This window comes from Narcine bancroftii, chromosome 7, assembly GCF_036971445.1.
Source record: "Narcine bancroftii isolate sNarBan1 chromosome 7, sNarBan1.hap1, whole genome shotgun sequence".
NCBI classification, from domain to species: Eukaryota; Metazoa; Chordata; class Chondrichthyes; order Torpediniformes; family Narcinidae; genus Narcine; species Narcine bancroftii.
Genome location: NC_091475.1, coordinates 184,751,497 through 184,776,910, shown reverse-complemented (window position 1 = coordinate 184,776,910; position 25,414 = coordinate 184,751,497). Strand labels below are relative to the sequence as shown.

The window sequence follows — 25,414 nt, the reverse complement described above, 5'->3', positions numbered from 1 at the left end:
ATAGCTAGAACTATTCAGCAGATCAGAAAATTGAGAAAAGTAAGAGAGAAAATTAGTTTTAAGTCAAAGTCAAAATTTGTGAGATGGTTGCAGGAAGGTAGGAAAAAACAACAGAAGCCCTGTGATGGAGTGGAGATCAGAATGAATTGAATTACAAAAGTGGTGATGGTACCATCATTAAGGTGGTGCTAAAGGATGGTGAATAACACAAATTATGCTGAAAAAGTTGCAAATAGGAATACTAGAAATGTAATATTAAAGAAGAGAAGGCAGGTTATTTAAAATTGATAAATTTTAATGTTGAATCTTTGTGTCTGTGATGTGGCATTTCAGAAGATGAAGTGCTACTGCTTGAATTTGCAGTAAAGATAAGAGGCCCAAGACACAGGTGAATGAATTTTGGGAATGGAGAATTGAGTGAATTCCAAATGTGAAAGATGAACTTTGTTTTCAAAAAATTATTTTTTTAAATGTTGGCTTGTTTTAGTCTGATGAACTTTGGTAGTGAAGAACTGGAAACTGTATGAATGCAAAATTAAATAATTTTGTAGTTTCCAGATTGAGAAGATTTTTACATTGCCAAATACAATATTTCAATGTGAAGTTTTCTTATTTTCTGATTATTCCCCATTAATTTGGACCATAAATTAGGGATGATTTGGCTATGATGTTCACATGGAAAATTTGGCATTCATTTTCTATAATTTAAATGTGGAAAATTGCTACTTATCTTGGTGGTGTATATTTCCGACTGCTCTTTTAAACTTGGCATTGGAATAGAAGATGCAATTTATCTTGGAGTAAAAGCAAAATGCTAGAAATCCTCAGCAAGTTGGCTTTCTGTGATTTGATGCAAGCCTTTCTTATTGATGAGTGCCATTAGATTTTGAATAGTTAACTTTAATCAAGTTTTTTTAGGTAGGTATTTTATTTTCAAAGTATATTATTGGTACCAATCAGCAAAATATTAGAATATTGTTCATTGTATTTTTCTGTGGAAAAACACAAATGTGTAAAATTCTAACTTTTTTTCTGGTTCTTCATTTTTATTATCAAGGTTTGTGATTGGGTATATCCACTGATACCTTATCAGTCTCCTGTACTGCAGTGTAACAATGGAGTCTACATGTTTCCAGATATAATGTCACAAAACCCTGATGTCTATGTTGGAGTGGTCTTGTCCTCTGAGCTACCACAATCAGACCGTGAACACTTTGAAGACTTATTAAAACAGTTGACTTATTTTCAGGTTCAGGTAAGGTTCATGGAATTTGGAAAAATTGCATACATATAATTTTGGTTTATTATAATCCAGTACAACTCCAATTACCTGAAATTGGATTATCCAAAATCTTCAGGATATCCAAAACAAATCAGAAATCCTCATTTATCCAAAAATCTTTTTGGAGCTGAACTGATTGGGGACCTCGGGGGGGCCTCTGGTGGAGGCACAGTGGACGTCAGGCTCCCGGCAGCAGCAGTGGGGACCTTGGACTCCTAGCACGAGCAGGGTCTTGGTGGGGAAGTGTCAGTGATTGGCATGGCTAGTGTTTTTTTTTTTGGTGAGAATTAAACATTATTTTAATGATTTAAAAAAAGTCTTGTTTAACATTGTTACAAGTGATTTTCTTTTGCTACTGGGCTGTTTTAAAAAAAAAATGACCAATTCTTTGAAAAAACTGTTTATCTGAACTAGGCCCAGTCCCAACCATTTTGGATTATCAGAATTGTACTGTATACAAGTATTTATGTAAAATTATTATTTCTTTTTGTATTTTATGTCAAGGCAATCATTTATTGCCCAAGGAGATAGGGTGGGGGGGGGGGGGGGTGCTCCTTAATTGTTGTAGTCCTGTTGAAGGTATTCAAATTGTACTGTTGCAGAGCAAGTTCCAGATTTTAGAACAAATGTATGTAGGTGATAGTCTCAATGGTTCAGGAAGTGATTTCAGAGTAGCCCATTTGAGCAATTGATCTGCACTAGATGGAATACAATGCAGCCATTGGGTGCTGGTGGGAGAGGGAATGGAAGTTTAGGTTGATTAGTTGTCACAAGCAAGCTGCAGTGTACTAGATAGAGATGAACTTATTGAGAGATGTGGAGAGTACCCCATCACATTCCTAACTTGAGTCTTGCAGAGAGCGAAATTACTTTGGAGTATCATGAGGAAATTATTTGATGCATGATATTAAGTATCTGACCTGCTATCACAGCTATAGTGTTTAGAATGGAGGCCCTTTGGCCTATGATGTGTGCTGACCTTTATATACCCATTTAAAAAAAAACCCTATTCATAACCCTCTTTTTAATCCATCACTATGCCTGTCTAAGAGTCTCTTGTTCCAGCTTCCACCGCTACCCCTGGCAATGCTTCACAACCCTCTGTGTAATTTAAAAAAAAACTTGCCACTGACATCTCCCCTAAACTTTCCTCCCTTCACTTTGTACAGATATTCTCTGGTATTTGTTACTCCCACTCTGGGTAAAAGGTGCTGGCTGTCTACCAGCCAGCATAATCTCACAATCGTCAGTTTATGTGATTGATTAAATTGAATTTCTAATCTCTGCAATTGTAACGCCATTGAATCCCTTGATGGCAGTAATCATGACCTGGGTCTTTTATGGCACAAATGTTACTTGCCATTTCCTGTACCATATCTATTTTGTTTAAGTTCTGCTGCATGCAAGGATGTGTTGTACTTATCACTAGTATGTCAAATTCTGCCATTGTTATGATGGGCATATTCTTGGAACCTCTTTCTCCTCTTGTGTTTAATCATTCACTACCATGCTGAATATAGTAAGGTGCAGTAGAACTTGCAAAATTTCAAATGTGATATATTGACTGTGAGATAGCTTGACTTTGTTGCATTCTTTATTTCATGTTTGCAGTCTTGCATTGTAGATTCACAGGGTTGACATAAAAAAACAAAATAATGAAACACTGCCAGGCTATAGAAAGAGAAACAAAGTAATCCCTCCAATTGACAAACTTTAATTGAATTTTGATGAAAGGTCTTCAATCGAAGATGTTTTGCATCTTGTCCATACTGTTGCTGACTCTATTCAGTGTGCCAGTGTTTGCTATTTTTAAAAATTCATTCACTTGCTTGGTATTTCATTTTTAGGTATGTCTGGTGCTGCTCCCAGCATGGCCTCTGCCCTCCTTATTATACCAAGGTTACCCCTCTGGCTTAATCGTAATGTTAGAATCAAAGCATAATAGACAATAGGAGCTGCAGTAGGCCCTTTGGCCCGTTGAGCCAGCACCGCCATTTTACAGATCATGGCTGATCACTACCATCAGTACCCCTTTCCAGCCTTATCCCCATAACCCTTAACTCCTTTGCCCACTAGAGTCTTATCTAACTCTCTTTTGAACATAATCAGCGAATCTGCCTCTACCACCCTCTGTGGCAGAGCATTCCACAGATTCACACTTCTCTGGGTAAAAAAATGTTTTCTCATCTCCGTCCTAAAGGGCCTACCCTGTAAATCATTGTGCATTCATTTAATCTACCATTTAGTGTGATTTCATGCAAAGGCAATTGTATCTGGCCAGATGTCAGATTTGTGTTATATTCTTGATTATGCTACCTTTCAGCACCTGACAGCCTGAATACGTCTGAGATTGTCTGATATCGGGAGCTCAGCAGGCTCAGGACTAGTCAGTACTTGGAGGGGAGACCAGGTGCTGTAGGTTTCTGTGAGGGGCACTGGATAAAAGTGGTGACTCTCTGCCTTACAGTAGACAAAAGTTAAAGAATTTAATGTATATTACATTCTAAATGTAGTATTTATGTGACAATAATGGAACTTTTACCTTTATGGATTATAGAAACACATGGATTGACTCCCATCAATCTTGACCAGTGGTTAGGTGCTCTGTGGTTAGTCAGGGATTACTTAAGGTGTATGTGAGTGGAAAGAAAAAGGTTGAGAGCCACTGATCAAGACTAGCAATGAGATTATTGAAGTTACTGACTGCTTTAATATAGGCTTGTGGTCAAAGTTATTGAAGAATGTTGCATTGTGTAGGTCAAAATCAAAATTTATTTCCATAAACAATTGATAGGAGCGATGTCGTGGATCCATTCCAATTTTCCTACTGCAACAACAGATCGATAGCAGATGCCATCTCATTGGCTTTACACAAAACCCTGGAACTCCTGGATAGCAAAGATGCAGATATCAGGATGCTCTTCCTTGACTACAGTTTGGTATTCAAGATAATCATCCCATCAAAACTGATCAGCAGTCCAAGACCTGGGTTTCAACACCCCACTGTGTCGTTGGATCCTGGATTTCCTTGACTCTAGCCCAATGAATGCGGATTGGCAAGAATATCTTTTCCACAATCTCAACAGAGCTGTGTACTTGACTCCCTGCTCTATTTGCTTTGCACTTATGACTGCATCACTCGGTTGAACACCACCATTTACAAATTTGCTGACAATACTACAGTCGTGGGCTGAATAAAAAGGAGCAATGTTACCATACAGAAGGGAGATCGAAAACTTGGTTGAATGGTGTATGAATAACTTCTCACTCAATGTCACCAAAACCAAGGAGCTGATTGTTGACTTTAGGAAAGGAAAACCAGAGGTGCATGATTCAGTGATCATTGGGGGATCAGAATGGAGAGAGTGAACAAATTTAAATTCCTGGAAGTCACTATATCGGAGGACCTTTCCTGTACCCAACAATACTAATGCCATCTTGAAGAAAGCAAGTCCGTGCCTCTACTACCTCAGGAGTTTGCGGAGGTTCTGTTTGACATCAAAAACTTCAACAGGAGTCCAGAGATGTGCCCTGGAAAGTGTGTTGATAGACTGCATTGTGGCCTGGTATGGGGACACCAATACCTCTGAGAGGAAAGCCCTGCAAAATGTAATGGACACAGCCCAGTACATCATAGGCAAATCTTTCCCTACTTTCAACAAAACCTACATGAATGATCCACACCACCCAGGACATGCTCTGATCTTGCTGTTGCCATTAGAAAAGATATAGATGTGCCTCAAGACTCCTACCACCAGGTTCAGCAACAGTTGCTACCCCTCCGCCATCAGACTCCACAACAGACTCAATCAGAGACTCTTTGATCATTATTTATCACTGAATATTTATTGCAATCATTTTATTTACATTTCTTTCTTTGTTTATATTTCTCTCTTTAGTATTTGTTCAGATTACAGTTACCAATAAGTAAAAATTCTGCCTGGCCTGCAGGAAAAAGAATCTCTGGGTTGTATGCGATATTATGCATGTACCCTGACAATAAATTTGAATTTGAATGTAGTTATGACGAATGGTTAACAAAGGCCAATATTTCTTTCTCTCCACCCCTGTGAAGTGCTGATTTGTGAGGAATGGGAATTATTTTTTTGTCATGAACATTTATAATTCAGATTTATTGTCAGAGTACATAAATGACATCACATACAACCCTGAGATTTCTTTTTCCTGAAGGTGTGGCAGAATTACCACTAATTGGTAGTGTAAAAAATATGCACAATGTATACATGTAAATAAATAAAAGAACTGTAAACAGATAACAAATGTAAACAAACTGTGCAATACAGAGAGAACAAAAGAAAATCAATAAAATGCATAAGAATCCTTAAATGAATCTCTGAGTTTGTTGTTGAGTCTAATGGTGGAGCAGCTGTTCCTGAACCTGGTGGTGCAAATCTTGTGGCACCTATACCTCCTTGCTGATGGCAGCAGCAAAAATAGAGTGCGTGCTGAGTGGTGTGGGTCTGACATTGAGTGCAAGAACCATTCAGCCAAGTTTTCAATCTCCATTCTATATACTGACTCATCATCTTTCTTTATAAAACGCACTACTATGGGTACATTCGCAAATTTGTACATAGTCATAGGTATAAAGAGTAGAGCAGGGAGCTAAGAACAAAGCCCTGTGGTGCTCCAGTTCTGATGGAGATTATTGAGAAGCTCTTGTCAATCTTCACTGATTGTAGTCTGGAGGTGAGGAAATCCATGACCCAATTACACAGTAGGGTGTTAACTCCCAGGTCTTGGAGTTTGCTGATCAGTTTTGAGGGGATGATGTTAAATGCCGAACTGTGGTCAATAAAGAGCATCCTGATATATGCATCTTTGCTGTGTAGGTGTTCCAGGGCTTTGTGTAGACCCAGTGAGGTGGCATCCGCTGTAGACCCGTTACTTCAATAGACAAACTGAAATGGATCCTTCTAGATGAATGGAATGGATTATTATATAATAAATCTATGAGAAAATGAGAAAATTTCCAAATCTTTGAGGATGCATTTAGCTATTTTGCGATTTGTGATTTTGTAAATAACTATAGAAATTGAATAGTGTTTGTTTTGAAAGAAAATAATAATTGATAAGCTATTTATCTTGTACTGTGAAATAATTGTTTTTGTTTAGGATCCTGAAGCTTCCTATAATGAAATTAATTTGAGTGAAACTGTATTGATGAATCGTGAAATGCAATCGAGTAATCAGGAGAATGTTCTACCTGAGTGGAGTGAAAAAGTGGCTCGTGGAATTTTAACAGGTAAGCCTTTCATGTGCATAGGTGGTAGATCTATGTAACTTTTTAGAGACTTTCACTATCCGAAGCACATGTTTGTGCAATTAGGTACTTGAAATGTAATAGCAGTTCACCTTTATATTTGAATTAAAACAGATACTGGAAAGGCCCAGCAGTTGGGCAACATCTGTGTTAAGAAGAAGTTAACATTCTGGATTCATGACCCCTTGTCTTAATTGGGAAAAAAAACAAGATAAATTTATGCTTGTTGCAGTTTCCTGCTGTCGGCAGTTTTTTAAAATCTCTGTCCTTGTATTGGACCTCATTTTAAAGGTATCGAGCTGCAAATTGTTAGGTCTGCATTGTTCATGAATGAGTGAGACAAACACCAGACTGAGTCGAAATCAGGGTTCTTTGTTCTTTATTACCGGATTGTAACACTTGCGACTAACAAAGTTAGTCGGAGAATGCATTCTGCCGTTATCAGCAAAATGGTGATTTTTTATACCCTTGGATACATGTTTAGAACATCATCATATCATTACTTGTCCAATGACTAAAACTGTTGCTATCCTTTCCCTGCTAGCTTCCTGCCTCTCAATCCATCAATGTCTCTCTTATCTTGTAAGTACAAGGATGCATTCTGTTACTCCTTAGTACTGGGTGACTCCTTCTCCGGTCCCATCTCATGATGTTTTACCTAACAGGAGTACAAGGACACCTCCCCTTCTTGTTACTGCCCTGTACAGGGTAACTCCCTACACATTCCCATCTCATGATGTTTTACCTTACAATCCCTCCTTTGTCCTCTTTAGAGGACAATCTCGCCCTGACTATGCTACCACCGCGTTACATTATTTCGCCTATTATTGCCAAGCTCTATACGGGTTCTGTTCACAGGGTAGTTCGGCTGGTGGGCGAGGGTTCCCCCAACCCTCCTTTGCGTACACCCCCCATCCGTCACCCCGATCCCATTGCCCGTTTACAAGTTTCATCCCATTTGCCCCCAAGCAAAAAACTAGCTAACCCCCCGTACATTAGTAAATTCCCAAGTTAACATATGGTCTACAATCTAATTCATAATACTTGTTCTACAATCTGATTAATAATGTTTGTGTTACAATCAATGTTATAATATTTGGGTTACAAGCAAGGTTAAAATTATATGTGTAACAATCTAATTCACAATCCCTCCTTCCCATCACATTCCCCTTCAGACTCCAGATCGATCTCAGCAACTTTCTCCGTCTCCTGTAACGTGAGATAGTCTTGCTCCACAGCCTGCACAGCTTGATATTTCGGAGGCAGTTCATCACGGTCAGCAAGGGCTGTCTCTATGGTCCTCGTGACCAGCGTTCGAATGCATGGAATACAACAACAGCCACAAGTGATAAAAATTGATATAGAAATGAACAAACCCAGCAAAAGTTGTCCTAACAATGTGCTCCATCTCCCAAACACTCCCTGTAACCAGGATAAAACAGGATTGGAGACTCCAGACTGGGCTTTTAATTCTTTCGCCAATGCCCTAAGTTTCGTTAACCCCTTAGTGAGTGATCCATCTGGCCCTGTGTTATTAGAGATAGAAGTGCAGCATAGATCTCCAAACATAGCACACACTCCACCTTTCTCTGCCAGGACCATATCAATCGCTATCCTATTCTGAAGTGTCATAAGGGAAGTTTCTGACAGTTGTTGATGTATTGCCTCAACAACGTCCCTGGTCAAATTTGCAAGGCGCTGGACATTATAGTGAATAAGGTTGATCCTATTAACATTCTTATTTACAGTGATGGGAAAAATTGCACTAAAAACAGGAAAGCTTTCAAACCCAGCTGCAATCTCATCGGCTAATTTAAATTCGTCCGGAATATTCCGGGCTTGGCCAATGGCATCAATCCATACCCCATCAGGGTTCCTTCCTCCCGGCCCCAAGAGTCCAACACTCCTCCTTTTTCTCCACAGCCAACTCTCTGTGTGGCGCAATTCTAGGGAATCCTCGTCTCCCTCCTGCATTTTGACAATCAGCACTGGCGCATTAAGGGTTACTAGAGCACACCGACCATCCCAGTTAGCGGGGAGCCAGTTGTACAGCACTCTTCCTCCACAAAACTCATCTGTGTAGTCATTCAATCTGCTACAAGTCTCCTTAGTTTCAGATTCATTTTTTTTGTTATGGGACCTCAAAATCATCCCCTGTATATGTTCATGATAACCAGTAACCTGTTTGGCTGCCCTGTCAGGCACCCATGTGGCGTTTTCCCTGCTAATAGTAGGTCGTCTACATACTGAATCAGTGTAACATCTTCCGGGAGCTTTAATTTCATTAGGATTTCGCTAAGGGCCTGATTGAACAGTCCTGGACTGTCCTTATAACCCTGAGGTAATCTAGTGTATGTGTACCGATGTGCTTGGTAAGTGAAAGTGAACCAGTCTTGGCATTCCTCAGCTAATTTCAAGCAGAAGAATGCGTTTGCCAGATCAATGACAGTATAGTATTCGTGCTCCGGACTCAGAGCCCTAAGTGCTACATATGGGTCTGGGACTGGTCTCCCGATGGTCTTGGTAGCCAAGTTAATCTCCCGGAGGTCGTGTACCATCCTCCAGTCTTTTCTACCCGGTTTGGGAACAGGCATGATGGGCGTGTACCACATACTGTCAGGTGCCGCCCTTAAAACCCCTGACTCCATTAACCCTTCTATCGTTCCTTTAATACCCTCCTCCTGACTGGGCGACAAGCGGTATTGTTTTCTCCATATTGGTTTCTGCCCGGGGTTGGCCAATTCTAGAAATACCTCTCCTTTTATTACTCCCACATCATAGGGCCCCGTTGTCCATATATGTGGACTCAGATTAGAAAGATATTTGTCTGAGTCTCTGTGATCAATATTTTCTCCTTCTATGGCTCGGTCTCTTTCTACTTTCTCATTCACTACCTGGTCCCATGCTTCAATATTCAGTCTGACAAATTTCCTCCCTCCGAGGTGGAATATCCCGGGATTTCTGTCTGCCTGTATTCACACCCTATCGCTTCCTTTACCATCGGACCCAGCTGTCGAGCGTGATGATCTTTGTCAATACCCAAGGTCACATGAGGCACACTTTCTACTCCTAAGCAGAACCACTCCATTTGTTCTTCTGTCATGACAACCATAGCAGCTATTCCCTCCTTACCTACAAAGATAAATGGACAATGTATCGTTTCTGTCTTCCCTTCTTTTAGAGAGTCCCACCTCTCCTCATATTCCTGGTCCGGGTGGATGGTGTAGTTTAATGTAACATGCATAGGATCTAGTGGATAATGGTAATCCCCATACCGAGGAATACTGGCCCTCCACTCAAAAAACTGTTTAATCAGCCCTGGGCCTGGTTCATCATACAGTAGCCGACTCCAGAAAATACTTCTGAAGCGTTAGATGGGGTCATTACTATAAACTGTCCTCCCCTTCTTATTGTATCCCCTGGGTATGTTAACCGAAGGCCCTTCTCAGAACATTGTATGGTTATTCCTAGTTTGGTAAGAATGTCCCTTGCTAATAAATTAATGGGGCAACTTGGCACAACCAGGACAGGCGTTTTAACCCTTTGTCGTCCAAATGTCATGTCGATGTTATCTGTATAGGGCTGTGTTTCCCTTATCCCGGAGAATCCTATTGTAGATAATGTTTTGCCCGAAAATGTGCTCCCTGGGGGTTTTTTAATCACTGTCGTAACTGCTGCCCCTGTGTCAACCATAAATTCAATTTTTTCTCCATTTACCGTCCCCCAAATTTTTGGTGGCTCCCAGGGAGGCGTGATTTTTGATTCTCCAGGGCACCTTCAATAATCAAATTCAGCACCTTCCTCAATATAGTCATTACACTGAGGTGCCTGGACTTGTTGATCACTCTGCCACCCCCCGATTCTCTGGGGCCCATCAATGTGTCCACCCCTACCCCTTGCTTGTCCTCTTAAGTTTCCTCCTCTTCCCCGATAGCCTCTCATAGAGGGTAATCTTTTTCCCCTTGCTCTCCCAGCCTCCGGACAGTTCCGCTGGTAGTGTCCAGGATTTTGGCAGTACCAGCATACTGCATGTTCCCCTCTATACATTGTACCTAGCTGTCTTTCCCAACCATTTCTTACTTGGGGTCCCGGATTTATCACTGGCCCCATGACCTGTGGGACTATCTGTTGGGCCGCTAATTTAACCCCTATATGTTCTATGGCTCTCACCAATTTATCGGTTGTTTTGTCCACCTCCTTCTGGGACGCACTTTCTGACTTAGCATGCTCTGATTGACGATGTCGTTTGATTGCATGTGTCAGGTGTCTTTTCCACAAATCCTCTGACATTGTCTCTACTCCCACAATGTCCCTTAATTTTGCTTGAACCGTAGCAGGTAGTCCGTTTATTATCCCATTACGAAAGTGAGCCCTTCCTAAGGGGCTGTGGTCGGGTCTTTCTCCAGTCCCTGTTTCCCATAAGTCCCATGCTCGAGTGAAATACTTGTGTGCAGTCTCTCCTTCCTTTAGTTGAAGGGTTACCAAGGCATCCAAACTATAGGGTGTAGGAAATGTTTCTCTAAGTGCTTCCCAAAATTTATTCCAAAGTGGGTTAAATTCTATTTCATCCCCCAATTTACTGCTTCTTACAATTTTCTCTATTTGCTTCAGGGCCCCTTCTGCCTTTAATTTTATCATGATAGTTCTGACATCTGCGAGTGCTAATTGTTCTTGGCAGGTTTCTCGCTCAAAACAAGAAATCCATGGACTAGCCCCATTACTCAACGGAGGTAGTTTTTTCATTAAACTCTCTAAGTCCATTCGTGACCAGGGTACATATTTTTGAGTTCCCCGTCCCGTGATCAGTAATGGGCATTGATATCTCAATTTTGGGGATTTCTGCTCCTTCTTTACTCTTGGCATGCATTTATTTATCCCACCTTGTTCTGACTCTTCTTCGTCACTGTCACTGTCCCTATCAGCTTCCAATGTCTCAGGGTCAAAGGTATATTGGTCACGTTCATCTCTAAGATAATCTTTTCGGCCATAGTTTAGTTGTTTCACATCTTTCTCTTTTGTTCTAACTATGTCCAGGTAGGCATGTCTATTTTTCTCCCTCCCGAGTCTTTTCCTTTTACTTTCCTCCCATGGTGGATCGTATCTCGTTTCCTCATCTGTACTACACTTTTCGTCCTTTACTCCTATTACCATTCCTTCAGCTTTAATTTCTCCTGACAGTGTTGTAGTTATCTTTTCCACTTCCTTCAATACACCTACCATTAATTCTTTTTGATCCTCACTGATCTGCCCCAGCACATTAATATCTCTGTTTAAGTTTTTAATGTTATCCTGAACCTTTTTCATGTTCCATTTCTGTATCTCTAACTCCTTTTCTATTTTCTTGGACTCCAGAGGGGTCTCTACATCTATTACTCCCCCTTCTATTTTTATTAAAGGGGCCTGTACCTCGTCTGATGTGTCCCTATTCCCGTGGTTCTTGTCACACCCCAGTGTCTCAATATCTGAATATAAGGGACGTGACTCCAGTGTCCCATCTGGGGTGCCAGAGAGAGAGAGAGAGAGAGAGAGAGAGAGAGAGAGAGAGAGAGAGAGAGAGAGAGAGAGCATAGCGAGAGAAAGAGATAGAGAGGCAGATACACAGAGCACAAGAGATAGAGAGAGAAAATGCCTTGCACTGGCCCCACTGGGAGAAAAGTCTTCAGATTAACACTTTCGTTTCAAAGGTTTTAAAAGGTTCTCATCCTGTGATCACTGGTCTGGATCAGATTGGGTCTCCCACCACTGGGAACTATCACTCCTTCCTTCCCTCCCACCTCGAGTGAGCTACACGTCAGCCCACAATGTCTGCCCTGATCCCGCAATGGTGGGGGTGCGGGAAAAAGGGAGGGAGAGAGGATAAAACAGGATCCCATTTGATGCGGAGCTGGAATTGTGGGCACAAAATTAAAACCAAATTGTATTTCTCTGTCCTGCCCAACCTGGGGATTTCAGGGCAGCACCACCACAGATTGGGATTGGGAGGGGGAGTGGGTGAGAGAGGAGGGGGGGGGAGAAGAGAGAGAGGGGGAGAGAAGAGAGAGGGGGGAGGGTGAAAGGAGGGAGGGAGAGAGCAAACCCGGACACTTCGTGGCTGGAAACTGGAAACAGGCACTTTTCCTTTCCCTTCTGTGTTTTGTTTCTTCCAGCTTATCTAAGCCTCTACGTTTTAAAATTTTTTTTTCCTCACCTGTCAGGAACATCTCAGTGCCCCCGGGTAACCAACCCCTCTTCCTCCAGCGGTCTACACATTTTCGGAGCATTTTTTGTTTTTCCAATGCCGCATTACTGGTATTTCGCTCCTCTAATTCCTGATTAATTTCCTTAATAACTTGGTCAAAAGTCTTAGCAGGCAACTGTACAGCCATAGCTGCGGGACCGCTTTCTAATGCCTGTTTTAATTTAGGTTTTTGTCCGTTTAGGGGATCTATGTCAACGAAAATTGCTTTTAAAAATGTCTCCTTGCAAGCTGGATGACTAATATCTTTTAAAAGAACAGTCTCTAAGTCTTGTCCTCCAATTGACTTCAGACTGTCCTGTATACTCTGATTGCTCGTTTTCCACTCTCTGTTTTCCCAAAGGGGTCTGAAAGTTAAATTACAACTAGAAAACCAAATATTTGGGCTATACTTTTGTCCTGTTTCCCTGTACCAATCTATGAATTTACGTAACTTTATCTCCTTGGTGATGTTGGGAATACCCTCATTTAACTTATCAAAAGTATTTCGAATAAACTGGGTGTCTCTTAGGAGTTTGTCAACTTTTTCATTAATATCTCCTACCTGATCCGGACACAGCTGTCGCAGCCTTCTGTCGTCGTTCTTGTTCACCAGGCAGGCGTCCCTGAGTACTTTTTTTGTTGTCTCAAGGTCTCTAGTGTCTGCTGTGGTATTCCACCACGGCGAATTGGGGAAATAAATTCTTAACTTCTCAAGTGTACAGACATTATCATACCTACCGGACATTTATAAGTCAGTCTCTCAGATACAATTGAGGCCAATAAGCCTGAACCTTTGTTTTCTTTCAAAGCCCAACCTTCACGTGGGAGATTTCTCCTCTTAATAACCAGTTTAGGGCAGAAAACTCAGGTCCTCAATTGTTTATAGACCACCTTCTCACTCTATTGGACTTTGCAACGACACAATAAAGACTTTTAAACTCTAGTAGTTTCTTGCGAAGCACTTAATAAATGTCATTCAAACACCTTAAGGACTTTTATCTTGTCTGTAATCACTTACGTGTTACAATCCTGGCATGCGACCTTCAATTGTGGTCATCTAATTTGTCCGATCTCCAGTTCTTACTGACAATCATAAAGATTTAAAAAAAAAAGAGAATTTTGTTAAAACAGGCTTCTCTGGACCTTTTTATCAGCCGGCTGAGATGATTGTCAGAAAAAACAGAAACCGTCGTCCAGTGTTCACTCACCCATCACGTCGGGGTCACCAAATTGTTAGGTCTGCATTGTTCATGAGTGAGTGAGACAAACACCAGACTGAGTCGAAATCAGGGTTCTTTGTTCTTTATTACCGGATTGTAACACTTGCGACTAACAAAGTTAGTCGGAGAATGCATTCTGCCGTTATCAGCAAAATGGTGATTTTTTATACCCTTGGATACATGTTTAGAACATCATCATATCATTACTTGTCCAATGACTAAAACTGTTGCTATCCTTTCCCTGCTAGCTTCCTGCCTCTCAATCCATCAATGTCTCTTATCTTGTAAGTACAAGGATGCATTCTGTTACTCCTTAGTACTGGGTGACTCCTTCTCCGGTCCCATCTCATGATGTTTTACCTAACAGGAGTACAAGGACACCTCCCCTTCTTGTTACTGCCCTGTACAGGGTAACTCCCTACACATTCCCATCTCATGATGTTTTACCTTACAATATAAAACATGTTTAAAATTTGTTTTTCTTCAATGCCCCAAACCACTTGTTAGTCAATTACATTCTTAAAGAAACATTTTGTTTACAGCCGTGAATAGAGTGGCAGTAATTCTCAATCTTGTGAGATGAAAGTTTATTTTTCCAGCTTGGAACCATGTGTATTACATGATGGATATGTACTTGAATTTGTAGTTTAGATTACAATGATTCTTATGACCGTTGTTGAAGTATTTAGAATTTTTGTTGTAGTCAGAAGTAAATTCAGAGAGTTGTTAACTACTTTAACCATAGTCTCTACAGATTTTTGTGATTTACTTATGATCGTGGTAGTGTTTTTTTGGAGGGATTTGCCTCTTGACCACAATGTCTGACTTTGACATCAAAGCAAAGTAACATTTTAATTGTAACAAAAAAATCAGTGTCTGAATTCGTGATCTGAAGCAGTGATTTGTTTCCCTCCATGTCGATGCTGCTTGACTTCCAGAATGTCTCCAGAAATTTCTGTTTTAGCTTTTTTTTAAATTGACCTTCAATTATTTAAAAATATTACCAACATTTAAAGGCTAAGATGAGAGCAGACCAGCGCATTTTAATCCTGAACTCATAAGTTTTATGGGGACCTCCATTGTTTTTGTTTAACATGCTGGCAATGTCTTTTAAGTAGCATGGAGTTTAACCTCCATCTATATGTTCTTGCTGGGATAACAGGGGTGAATGATCAGACAGCAATCTAGCTTTATATTCAGTTTTCCTAACTCTCCCTTGAATATGGGCCGACAGCAAAAACATATCAATCCTTGAGTATGTTTTACGCCTACTCGAATAATATGAGTATTCCTTCTCCCTTGGGTGCTGCCTCCTCCATATATCCATAAGTTTCAGTTCCTGCATTGATTTAACCATAAATTTGGCCACTTTATTCTTTTTGCTAGTCTTTTGTCCAGTTTTGTCCAACATTGGATCCAAGTTAAGGTTAAAATCCCCTCCTATCAATATATTCCCTTGCGTATCTACAATCTTCAAAAAATATCTTGCATAAACTTTTGATCCTCTTCATTAGCATATATATTGACCAAATTCCAAAATTCTGAATATATCTGACACTTTATCATTACATTCCTCCCTGCTGGATCTATTATTTCCTCCTCTGTTTTGATTGGTACATTTTTATTAATTAATATAGCTACACCTCTAGCTTTTGAATTATATGATGCTGCCTCTACGTGCCCTAACCAGTCTTTCTTTAATTTATTATGTTCTACTTCAGTTAGATGCATTTCCTGCACAATGCTATGTCTATTTTTTTCAGTAATTTTAATAGCCTCTTCCGTTTAATTTGGTTATGTATTCCATTAATATTTATAGTCATAATTCAACATAGCCATCTCATACCCTGTTTACACCTCATTTCTGCTTCCTCACCACCACCATCACCCTTTTCATCTCTCAGTTATCCCTTTTTGAACTCAATGTATGACAACACATTTAAAACATAAAATACTTCAACAACTCCCACATCCAATATTCCCTTAGCCCCAAATGCACCCCCCCCCCCCTGAGTTGCCCCTATCCCTTGCCAGGCAACCACAACTCTCCTCTCCATTTAGATTGTGAACCTGCTCGCAAGCGTCACTGATTTTGTATTCTCTCCCACCCAACCCTCCCCAGAAAAGACTTTTTTTTACACATATAACAAAGCTCACCCTTTTTTTTACCCCCTTCCTTTCTTCCCTTTTTCCCTTCTTTAGTTATTACCTATACATTATTTTAACATCTTTATATGTATTTTATCGCCATTCTTCATTCTTGTTACATCTCTTCATCTTTCCTTCCTGTCTTGTAGGCGTTCTGCAAATTCTCATGCTTCTTCCGGATCCGAGAACAGTCTGTTTTCCTCCCCAGGGATAAATATTTTAAGCACAGCTGGATATCTTAAATTTATAGCCCTTTTCCCCATAGGATCGATTTTGCTGTGTTAAATTCCTTCCTCTTCTTGAGGAGTTCAAAACTTATGTCTGGGTAAAAAAATATTTTTTGACCCTTGTATTCCAATGGTTTTTTGCCTTCTCTAATTTTATTCCTTGCCTGCTCCAGTATATTTTCTCTTGTCGTATATCTCAAAAATTTTACTAAAACGGATCTTGGTTTTTGATGTGTCTGTGGTTTCGGAGCTAGTGTTCTGTGAGTCCTTTCTATTTCCATTCCTTCCTGTATTTCTGTCATTCCCAGGACCTTTGGGATCCATTCTTTTATAAATTCCTTCATGTCTGCGCCTTCTTCATCTTCCTTTAGGCCCACTATTTTTATGTTGTTTCACCTACTATAATTTTCCAACATATCAATTTTATGAGATAACAACTCTCGTGAATCTTTAACTTTTTTGTCACTTTCTTCCAATTTTTTTCTTAAGTCATTCACTTCCATTTCTACAGCCGTTTCTCATTCTTCCACATTTTCTAATCTTTTCCATATTTCTGTCATGACCAGCTCTATTCTATTCACTTTTTCTTCTGTACTTTTCATTTCACTAAATTCTAATGTCAACTGTTCTTTTAATGGTCTCATTTGTTCTTGGAAAAAAAATTATCTATATTCTGTCCATCTGTTTTACCTTCTATTTCTCTGTGCAGATCTTGGTCTTCTTCCTCTTCTTCTGTGTCTGCACCTGTGTTTGTGTCTCTTCTCTTCCTTGTATCTGTGTCTCTTCTCACTTTCCTGATGAGTTGCTTGTCTCACTTTGCTGGGCTGCTTCTTGCTTGGCTTCTTGCTGTTGGTCCTTCTTCTGGGCTACTCATCTGTTGGGCCTCCTGCTGCTGCTCTTCTTTCCTTTCACTCCCTTTCCTGTCACTTTCCTCTTCTTCCAGCTGAGAGCCCTGGTGTCAGGCATCCCTCAGCTGGCCACGTTGTGTTTGCCCGCTCCTCAACTGAGCCCCCCTCCCGTCGGTGTTCTCCTTCTCCTTAGTAAGCGCACTGCGCATGCGCGACTCCTCGCACATGCGCAGTTATGCACTTTTTGGCTCAGAAAGCCATTTTTGCAGTCCAGCGGTAATGGGGTCGCCACTCTGTGGGGTCGTCACCAACCTTGGAGAACGGGATCTCTTCTCCACAACTGCTCCCTGTTTCTTCATGAGGTAAGGCCTTCTCCTTTCTCTTCTGGCATCTTTTCTTCTTATTTTCCCCATTGTTTTTACTTTTTCCTTCTTGGGTGCCATTTTCTTTCTTTTCTCAACAACTTTATCTTTTATTTGTTATGTTTTGTATTTCTTGAACTTTGTATTTTCACTTTATTTCTTCTTTTCTGGAGAAGGCTGGTATTCCTCTACCGACCACTACTCCATCATGTGACTCCCCTCTGGAATAAGAAATGCTTAACTCATTTTCCGTCAGTATAATTAACCTTGACTGTGAAAAATGCCACAGAAATCTAGTTGTTTATAAATATTTAATTTTTCAGGTGCTTCTTGGCTGAGCTGGGGTTTGGTTAAAGGTGCTGAATTCACTGGTAAAGCAATCCAAAAAGGAGCCTCCAAGCTGAGAGAGCATATTCAGCCCGAAGATAAACCTGCAACAGTCAGTCCCACTGTGGAGAAAGGACTAAATGTTGCACGACAAGCAACAGGAGGGGCTGTAAAAGTAAGCCAGTTTTTGGGTAAGTGAACTGCCTAAATCATTTTAAAGCTGATCTGGCGGCCCACCAAGAGTGTTTCAGTACAGATTTGATGCCTGATCCATGCAATAGATACAATTTAAAGAGTGTTCTTAGAAAGGAAAGAGAGAGAGAGTGAGGTTGATAGGTGGGTCAGATATCAGAATCTGAGCTCTTGTCATCTAAAGGTACAGAGATCAACATGGAGTTATTTTCATAATCTGTGATTCAAGAAGCACAGATATTTTAGAAGATACTAGGGCTGGAGAAAATTATTGTGTTAATTTAAGATGAGGCCATGAAGAAATTTATTATGTGAATCTTAAAATTAAGACATCGTTCAACTGGGAGACTATAGCCCTTCTTCCACTGGCACCCTGTCCCAGGAATTTACTGGGAAGGGTCCAGTGGAAAAGGAACACCGTCCGAACACCAGCATCAAATGATGTCATTTCACACTGGGGATTAACTGCCTCTACCCCTACTCGTATCCCCGGCATTTGCTGATGCCAGCATGCTGATAAAACCAGTGGAAAAGGGATAGTAGAAAGTCACCCATTTCCAATTGAAGGTAGAATACTCCGATCCCCAGGGAAAAGTGTGTTCAGTGGAAAAGAAATTAGTGTCCTAGTTAAGGGTGGCCCAGTGGAAATGGCACAAAGTGCTTCCTATCCTGGGATACTGCACAGCCAATTAACTGGTATGCCATTGGAAAAAAGGCTTCTACTATCAAGGATAAGAATGATGGTAAATGTGGCTTAAGCAGCTGAATTTTGAATCTTAATGTTGAGGGCAGAAAAAGGAGCTAGGACCGGAACATGCTGCAATAGTTGAGACTAGAGACTAAAAGGCATGGATTCAGATTCAGATTTATTGTCACAGTACATACATGACATCACATACAACCCCAAGATTATTTTTCCTAGGAGCAAACAGAATTATTACTTACTGGTGGTGCAAAAAAAACCTACACAACATACACATGTGAACAAATAAAGAAAAGTAAACAAACAGCAGTACAGAGGGTAAAAAAATCAATAAAATGCAAAAAGTTTAACAACAGGAATAAACTTATTCACGGGCAAAGTAAAACTAAGCACACTTGATGTTGGTGCAAATACATTGTTGGAAATTAATGGAATATAATATTCCAAACTTTCTGATTTTGGCCCATATTGGCAATAAGATTAATGAAAGAGGTAGCGAAGCAGTGAGTCTTTGGTAGGAAACTAACTCGATGGTTTCAATATCCAAATGTTTGATTCTCCGAATGTTCTCCTCATTCAGTCCTGAAAGATGAATAATGTGAGAATTTAAATATGGTGGTTTTGAGACTATGGGTAAGCTTTTCTCACCCTGCTGTATCATTACTGGGTAATAATTCAATGAATACAAATCAGAGGATCAAGAAAAAGATGTGACCCTCATGGAAATTATTGTATTATGGCAGGGTTGGTTGGGGAAAAAACCGACCCATCCTAATACCACTATTCCAAGCCAAAATCTCTGGCTCTGCAGGTATTAGCTCTGAGAACTTTATGTTGAGTGTTTTTCCCCTAACACCATTTTAGACAGTGAGTTCCAGACCTCCTCCAGCTGATGGTGTTCAGCTTTAGGGGAATAAAACATTTTTATTTCCTGTCCAATCCAATCATTTAATTTCACCAAAACTATGCTATAGTTTTGAGCCCTTATTATTTCATCTGGGCTTGGTGAGTGAAATGATCTCTATGATGCTAAAAACCACAGTGCTTTCTCTTCCCTTAACAATAGTCAGACTGTAATGCAGCTCGTCAGCACACTTTCCACCTCACATTTGTAGAAATTTGCCAGGGTTTCCAATGTCATGCTGAACTGCCACAGACTGAGGAAGTAGAAGTGCTGAACTTCTTTCTTCACTCTGCCATTTGTGTATTTGATCCAGTAAAGATACTCCAAGACGATGACTTCCAAGAACTTAAAGTAAATCACAAAACTCCACAGACGTTGTGGTTGAAGTAAAAACACAAAATGCTGGAGAACCTTGTAGCGCGATCAATAAAGGCTTTATTGATCTAAAGTCCAATCATGTCTCAGCATGCTGCTGGCTCAAGTCCAAGGGCAGGTATGAGGGAGGAGATTAGGGCTCTCGGCCTTTATTAGGTGTCTTAAGCAGAGGGGCTACCAGTTCAGCAGGCAGGCCAGCCTGCCCAGCTCAGTGGCGAATGTGCCCACATTACCATATTCCACCACTTTCACCCCTCCTTTTTAGATAAAGTCCAGTGGGGTGATGCGGGACACTGTTTTTACAGTCCATGAGTTGCACAGTAATGTTCACAGGTGTAGTCTCTCTGGTCAATGGGACCTCTGCAGTCCCACTGGCTGTGGTCCTATCCATCTGGGTACCTCACCAGCGCATACTGGGGGTTCACATGCAGGAGGTGCATTTCCTCCACCAGTAGGTCCGTCTTGTGGGTCCTATCGTGCTTCTGGAGGAAGGACAACAATCTTTCATGGGGCGTTGCAGAGTAGGGACCTGGTGGCATGCAGTGCTTCTGGGAGTACCTCTTGCCACTGGGACACAGTCATCCCTTTTGCCTTTAGAGCCAAAAGGACTGCCCTCCAAATAGTGCCGTTTCCCCTTTCTACCTGGCCATCCCCTCGGGGATTGTAGCTGGTGGTTCTACTCGTTGCTCTGCCCCTAGATAGGAATTAACAGTGCAGCTCCTCACTCATGAACACTGAACCCCAGTTGCTATGCACGTATGTGGGATACCCAAAATGAGTGAATATGGTGCGAGTGCTTTAATGGCTGTGGTCATATCTGGGCAGGGAATGGCGAATGGGAAACTTGAGTATTTGTCAACAATGTACAGGAAATAGCTTCTGATTTGTGGATGGGAGGGGCCCTTGAAGTCTATGCTGAGACGTTCGATGGGACGAGTAGCCTTGATGAGGTGGGCTCTTTCTCGCCTGTAAAACTGTGGCTTGCATTCCACACAGACCAGGCAATTGCGTGTCAGCTCTCTGACATCATCCACCGAATAGGGAAGGTTACAGGCCCTCGTGAAGTGGTAGAGTCTTGTGACCCCAGAGTGGCAGATGCTATCGTAGAGGACGTGAAGGCGATCTCCTTGCACCCTGGTGCAGGTTCCACTGGTAGAGCATTGGGCAGCTCGTTGTGCTTACCTGGCTGGTACAAGATCTCATAACTGTAGGTGGACAGCTCAATTCTTCACCACATGATCTTGTCATTCTTAATTTTGCCCAGCTGTTTGTTATTAAACATAAAGGCAATGGCTCTCTGGTCTGTCAGCAGGGTGAATGGGCTGCCGGCCAAGTAGTGCCTCCAGTGGCACACCGCCTCCACTATAGCCTGTGCCGCCTCCTTCCCGATGGAGTGCCTGCGTTCATGGCCCTGGAGAGTGCGCAAAAAAAATTGCCACTGACCTGCCTGGTTTGGTGTGGCGGCTAGGGCGAAGTCGGAAGCATCACTCTCCACTTGGAACGGACCGATTTGTCGATGGTGTGCATTCCTGCTTTGGCAATCTCTTCCCTGATGCTTTCGAAAGCCTTTCGGATCTCTGCCAACAGGGGAAAGGTTGTGGTTTTCACCAGGGGCTGGGCCTTGTTGACATGATTGGGAACCCATTGTGCGTAATATGAAAAGAGCCCCAAAAACCTTTTTAAGGCCTTGGGGTTATGTGGTAGAGGTAATTCCAAGAGGGGGTGTGTGCACTCAGCCTCGGGGACAATCACACCACCCTCCACCACGTACCTCAGGATCGCAAACCGCTGTGTGCTAAACACTCACTTCTGGTTATATGTGGCTAGGAACCTCCGCAGGTTGTCGTTATGTTCTTTCTGGTCATGGCTGCATGTGGTGACATTATCCAAATATGGGTAAATGATTTTTAGCCTATTGTCGTCCACCATGCGGTCCATTTCCCTTTGAAACACCAACATCCTGTTTGTGAGGCCGAAAGAGATCTGTAAAAATTGATACAGTCAACCGTTAGCCTCAAATGCTGTGTTGGGCTGGACCTTTGGGCAGATAGGAATTTGATGGTATGCTGACTTGAGATCTATGGTTGAGAAGACCCTGTACTTTGTGAACTCGTTCACCATGTCATCAATTTGGGGAAGGGGGTAGGTGCCCAATAGGGTGAACTAGTTGATGGTTTGACTGTAGTAAATCACCATCAGGTTCTTCTCTGCCCCTTTTACCACCAGCACCTATGTCCTCCATGGACTATTACTGGGGTCTATTATGCTGTCCCTCAGCAATCGTTCCACCTCAGACTTAATGAATCCCTTGTCCATCTACTCTTAGTGGCCATTGGCCTATAGTCTGGGGTGAGGTTTTGGAACAGTGGGGATGGAGGGACCTGTTAGGTGGCCAGACCGCAGGTTGGTAGTGCTGCCCAGCCTTCAGGTGAGTGATTGGGCCTCTCCAGGAAAGGGGGGCGGACATTCCGGAACTTGTTGTTCCTGACTGTGAACAGGGGACAGGGGCCGTCAAACTGCATCAGCACCCCTTTTAGCTGGCACTGGAAATGTAGTCCCAATATGATGGGGGCACAGAGATAGGGCATCACCAATAGTCTGAAATTTTTGTATTTTGCTCACCTCCCCCCAGGTTAGGTCCACGGAGCATTTCCCACAGATTTCTGTCCAGAAGGTTTTGGAGGCTAGTGCTACCCGACACTTTGCAGGGGACACGGTCAGGGAGTAGCGTTCAACAGTGCTTGGATGTATGAAACTCTTGGTGCTCCCTGTGTCAAACAGGTAATCCATGGTGTGACCATTTACCTCTATGTCCATCATGGAACATCCCAGTTGGTGTGGTTGACTCTGGTCCAAGATGATCGAAGCTGCCATGTCGCCAAGATGACCACCCGGGAGATTGCTAAGACAGCTGCCCCCATGGATTGCTTGCAGTGGAGCCCAGAAGTGAAGCTGGCAGTGACATCATGGTGTGGGCCCGGAAGTTCAGTTCTCCACAGCCGGAAGTGATGACTGGAGCTGCTCGGTCCAAAATGGTAACGGGGGTAGTGGTCCACACACAGCACTGCTCGCAGGGGGGCTTAGATCGGCATACCCTTGCATAGTGCCCTTTTTGCCGACAGTTCAAGCAGGTAGCACTACGTGCAGGACAGTATTTTCGTGGTTGCTTGTTTTGGCCATAGTAGTTGCACCTCATGTGCTTGACAGTTGTGGCGGCAGTCAGGGGCAGAGGCCCAGAATCCCAAGATGGTGCTGCCCATTCTGCGTATCTGGGGGTCGCATGGCCCACAGCGTAGGCCTCCACGTTCTTTTGGGCCTTCTTCATGGCCTGGGCCATCTGCACGACCTCCTGTAGGGACCGATCACCCTTCTCCAGGAGTCATTCATGGGTGTTTTGAGAGTGGAATCTAGCGATCAGCCCGTTGCGGATGATCTCCTCCTGGTACTCTGCTGCCTTTGTGTCTCGGCACCCGCAGTCTTGTCCCAGCTCCCGCATGGCCCGCACAAACTTGTCAACCGACTCACCTGGGCCTTGGCGTCGGGAGCCTGGCAGAACTCGTCCTCACTCTAAATAACTTCTTAGCCATGGATACCCGAATGGGTCTCAGCTACGCCTGCCTCTTGTAGGCTTTGTGGAACAATCCATGCTACAAGCCTACGCAGGTGACCCCTCAACTCTTTCTCTGGTTATATAGATGACTACATCGAGGCTGCCTCATGCACCTCCAATGAGCTTGTCAACTTCATCCACTTCATGTCCAACTTTCACCCCGATCTCAAAATCACCTGGTCCAATAACACTCTCCCCTTCCTGAATCTCTGTCTCCTTCTCAGGAGACAAGCTTTCCACTGACATACTACAAACCTTCCATCTCCCACAACTACCTGGACTACACTTCCCCACACCCTGCCCCCTGCAAGGACTCCATCCCTTTCTCTCAATTTCTCAGTCTCCGCCACATCTGTACCCAAGGTGCGATCTTCTAGTCCAGAGCTTCTGAAATGTCTTCTTTCACAAACGTGGCTTCCTCTCCACCACCATCAACTCAGCCCTCGCCCGCATCTCTTCCATTTCCTGCTCATCTGCCCTGACTCCCTCTGTCCCCAGATGCAGCAAACATAGAATCCCCCTCATCTTTGTCTACCACCCCACCAGCCTCCATATCGAACACATCATCACTGGAATTCTAGCATTTACTGCAGGATCCCAACACCAGACATATTTTTCCCTCTTGGCTTTACGCAGGGACTACTCCCTCCCTGATTCTCTTGTGCATTCATCCCTTCCCACCCATCCCACACCTGGCACCTTCCCCTGTAGCTGCAGGAGGTACAACACTTGCACCCACACCTCCTCCCTCACCGTGGTCTGGGGCCCCAAAAAGGCCTTTCACATGAAACAACTCTTCACTTGTCCATCCAGAGGACTTCTTTACTGCATCCAATGCACCCTTTGTGGCATTCTCTACAATGAAGAGACTGGTTGCAGACTAGGAGATTGCTTCGCTCAGCACCTCCGCTCCATTCACAACGACAGCAACTTCCCAGTGGTCAACCATTTCCATTCCAGGACACACTCCCATGCTCACGTGTCTGTTCATGGCCTTATGTACTATCTCACCCTGACCACCGGTAGACTGGAGGAACAACACCTTATTTTTCGTCTGGGCACCCTCCAGCCACATGGCATGAACATTGACTTTTACTGTTTTCCATTAAATTTGCTTGCCTTTTCTTCCCCTGTCCTTTTCCTGTCTTTCCAGTTCTTTCACCCACACAGTCCTGCCATTCCCCTTCTCCCTCACTGCTGCTGTCCCCTCCCTCCTCTCTCCACCTGTCATCTCCTGCCTTGCCAGCCCCCCCTTCCCCCTCCTTCTCTTTTGTTCGGACGCTTGCCGGCTTTTTCTCTTTGATGAAGGGCTCAAGCCCGAAATATTGGTTATGCATCTTTGCCTTTGCTACATAAAGAACAGTGTTGAGGTTCTCCAGCATTTGTGTTTTTACCTCAAGAATTTAAATTTGCTCACCCTCTCTTGGTCATTGTTAGTACCTGGGCAAATTAATATTTTTAATCATTTGTATATCAGCTGGCTGAAGAGCATCTTGGATAGGTTGGTTTTATGTTTGTTTCCACTTCAAGCTCAAAAATTGAAGGAAATATCAATTCATGCAGCATGTGTAGAAGGAAGTAGTATTTTTCTTATTTTCCCCCGTATGAATTGCTGCATGTTTTCCAATTTCTATTTGGTCATATGACATCTGCAGGATACACTACTGCCTTTACTTTCTACGAAGTGTGAGGAGATTTGGCATGTGATCAAACAC

The 25,414-nt window shown here is 42.5% G+C and overlaps 1 protein-coding gene across 5 annotated transcripts in view; it reads left to right on the top strand.

Moving 5' to 3' along the window:
• sparta (spartin a) overlaps positions 1 to 25,414 on the top strand; it is an 85,263-nt gene that overhangs the window by 51,387 nt on the left and 8,462 nt on the right. For all 5 annotated transcript variants that reach the window (XR_011342291.1, XM_069891681.1, XM_069891682.1 and 2 more), the window contains exons 3-5: positions 1,058 to 1,255; positions 6,419 to 6,548; positions 17,912 to 18,106. Coding sequence is in view for 4 of the 5 variants with exons in the window: in XM_069891681.1 (XP_069747782.1) it covers positions 1,058 to 1,255; positions 6,419 to 6,548; positions 17,912 to 18,106 (523 nt within the window). In the remaining variant the exon portion in view is untranslated. The remainder of the gene's footprint in view (positions 1 to 1,057; positions 1,256 to 6,418; positions 6,549 to 17,911; positions 18,107 to 25,414) is intronic.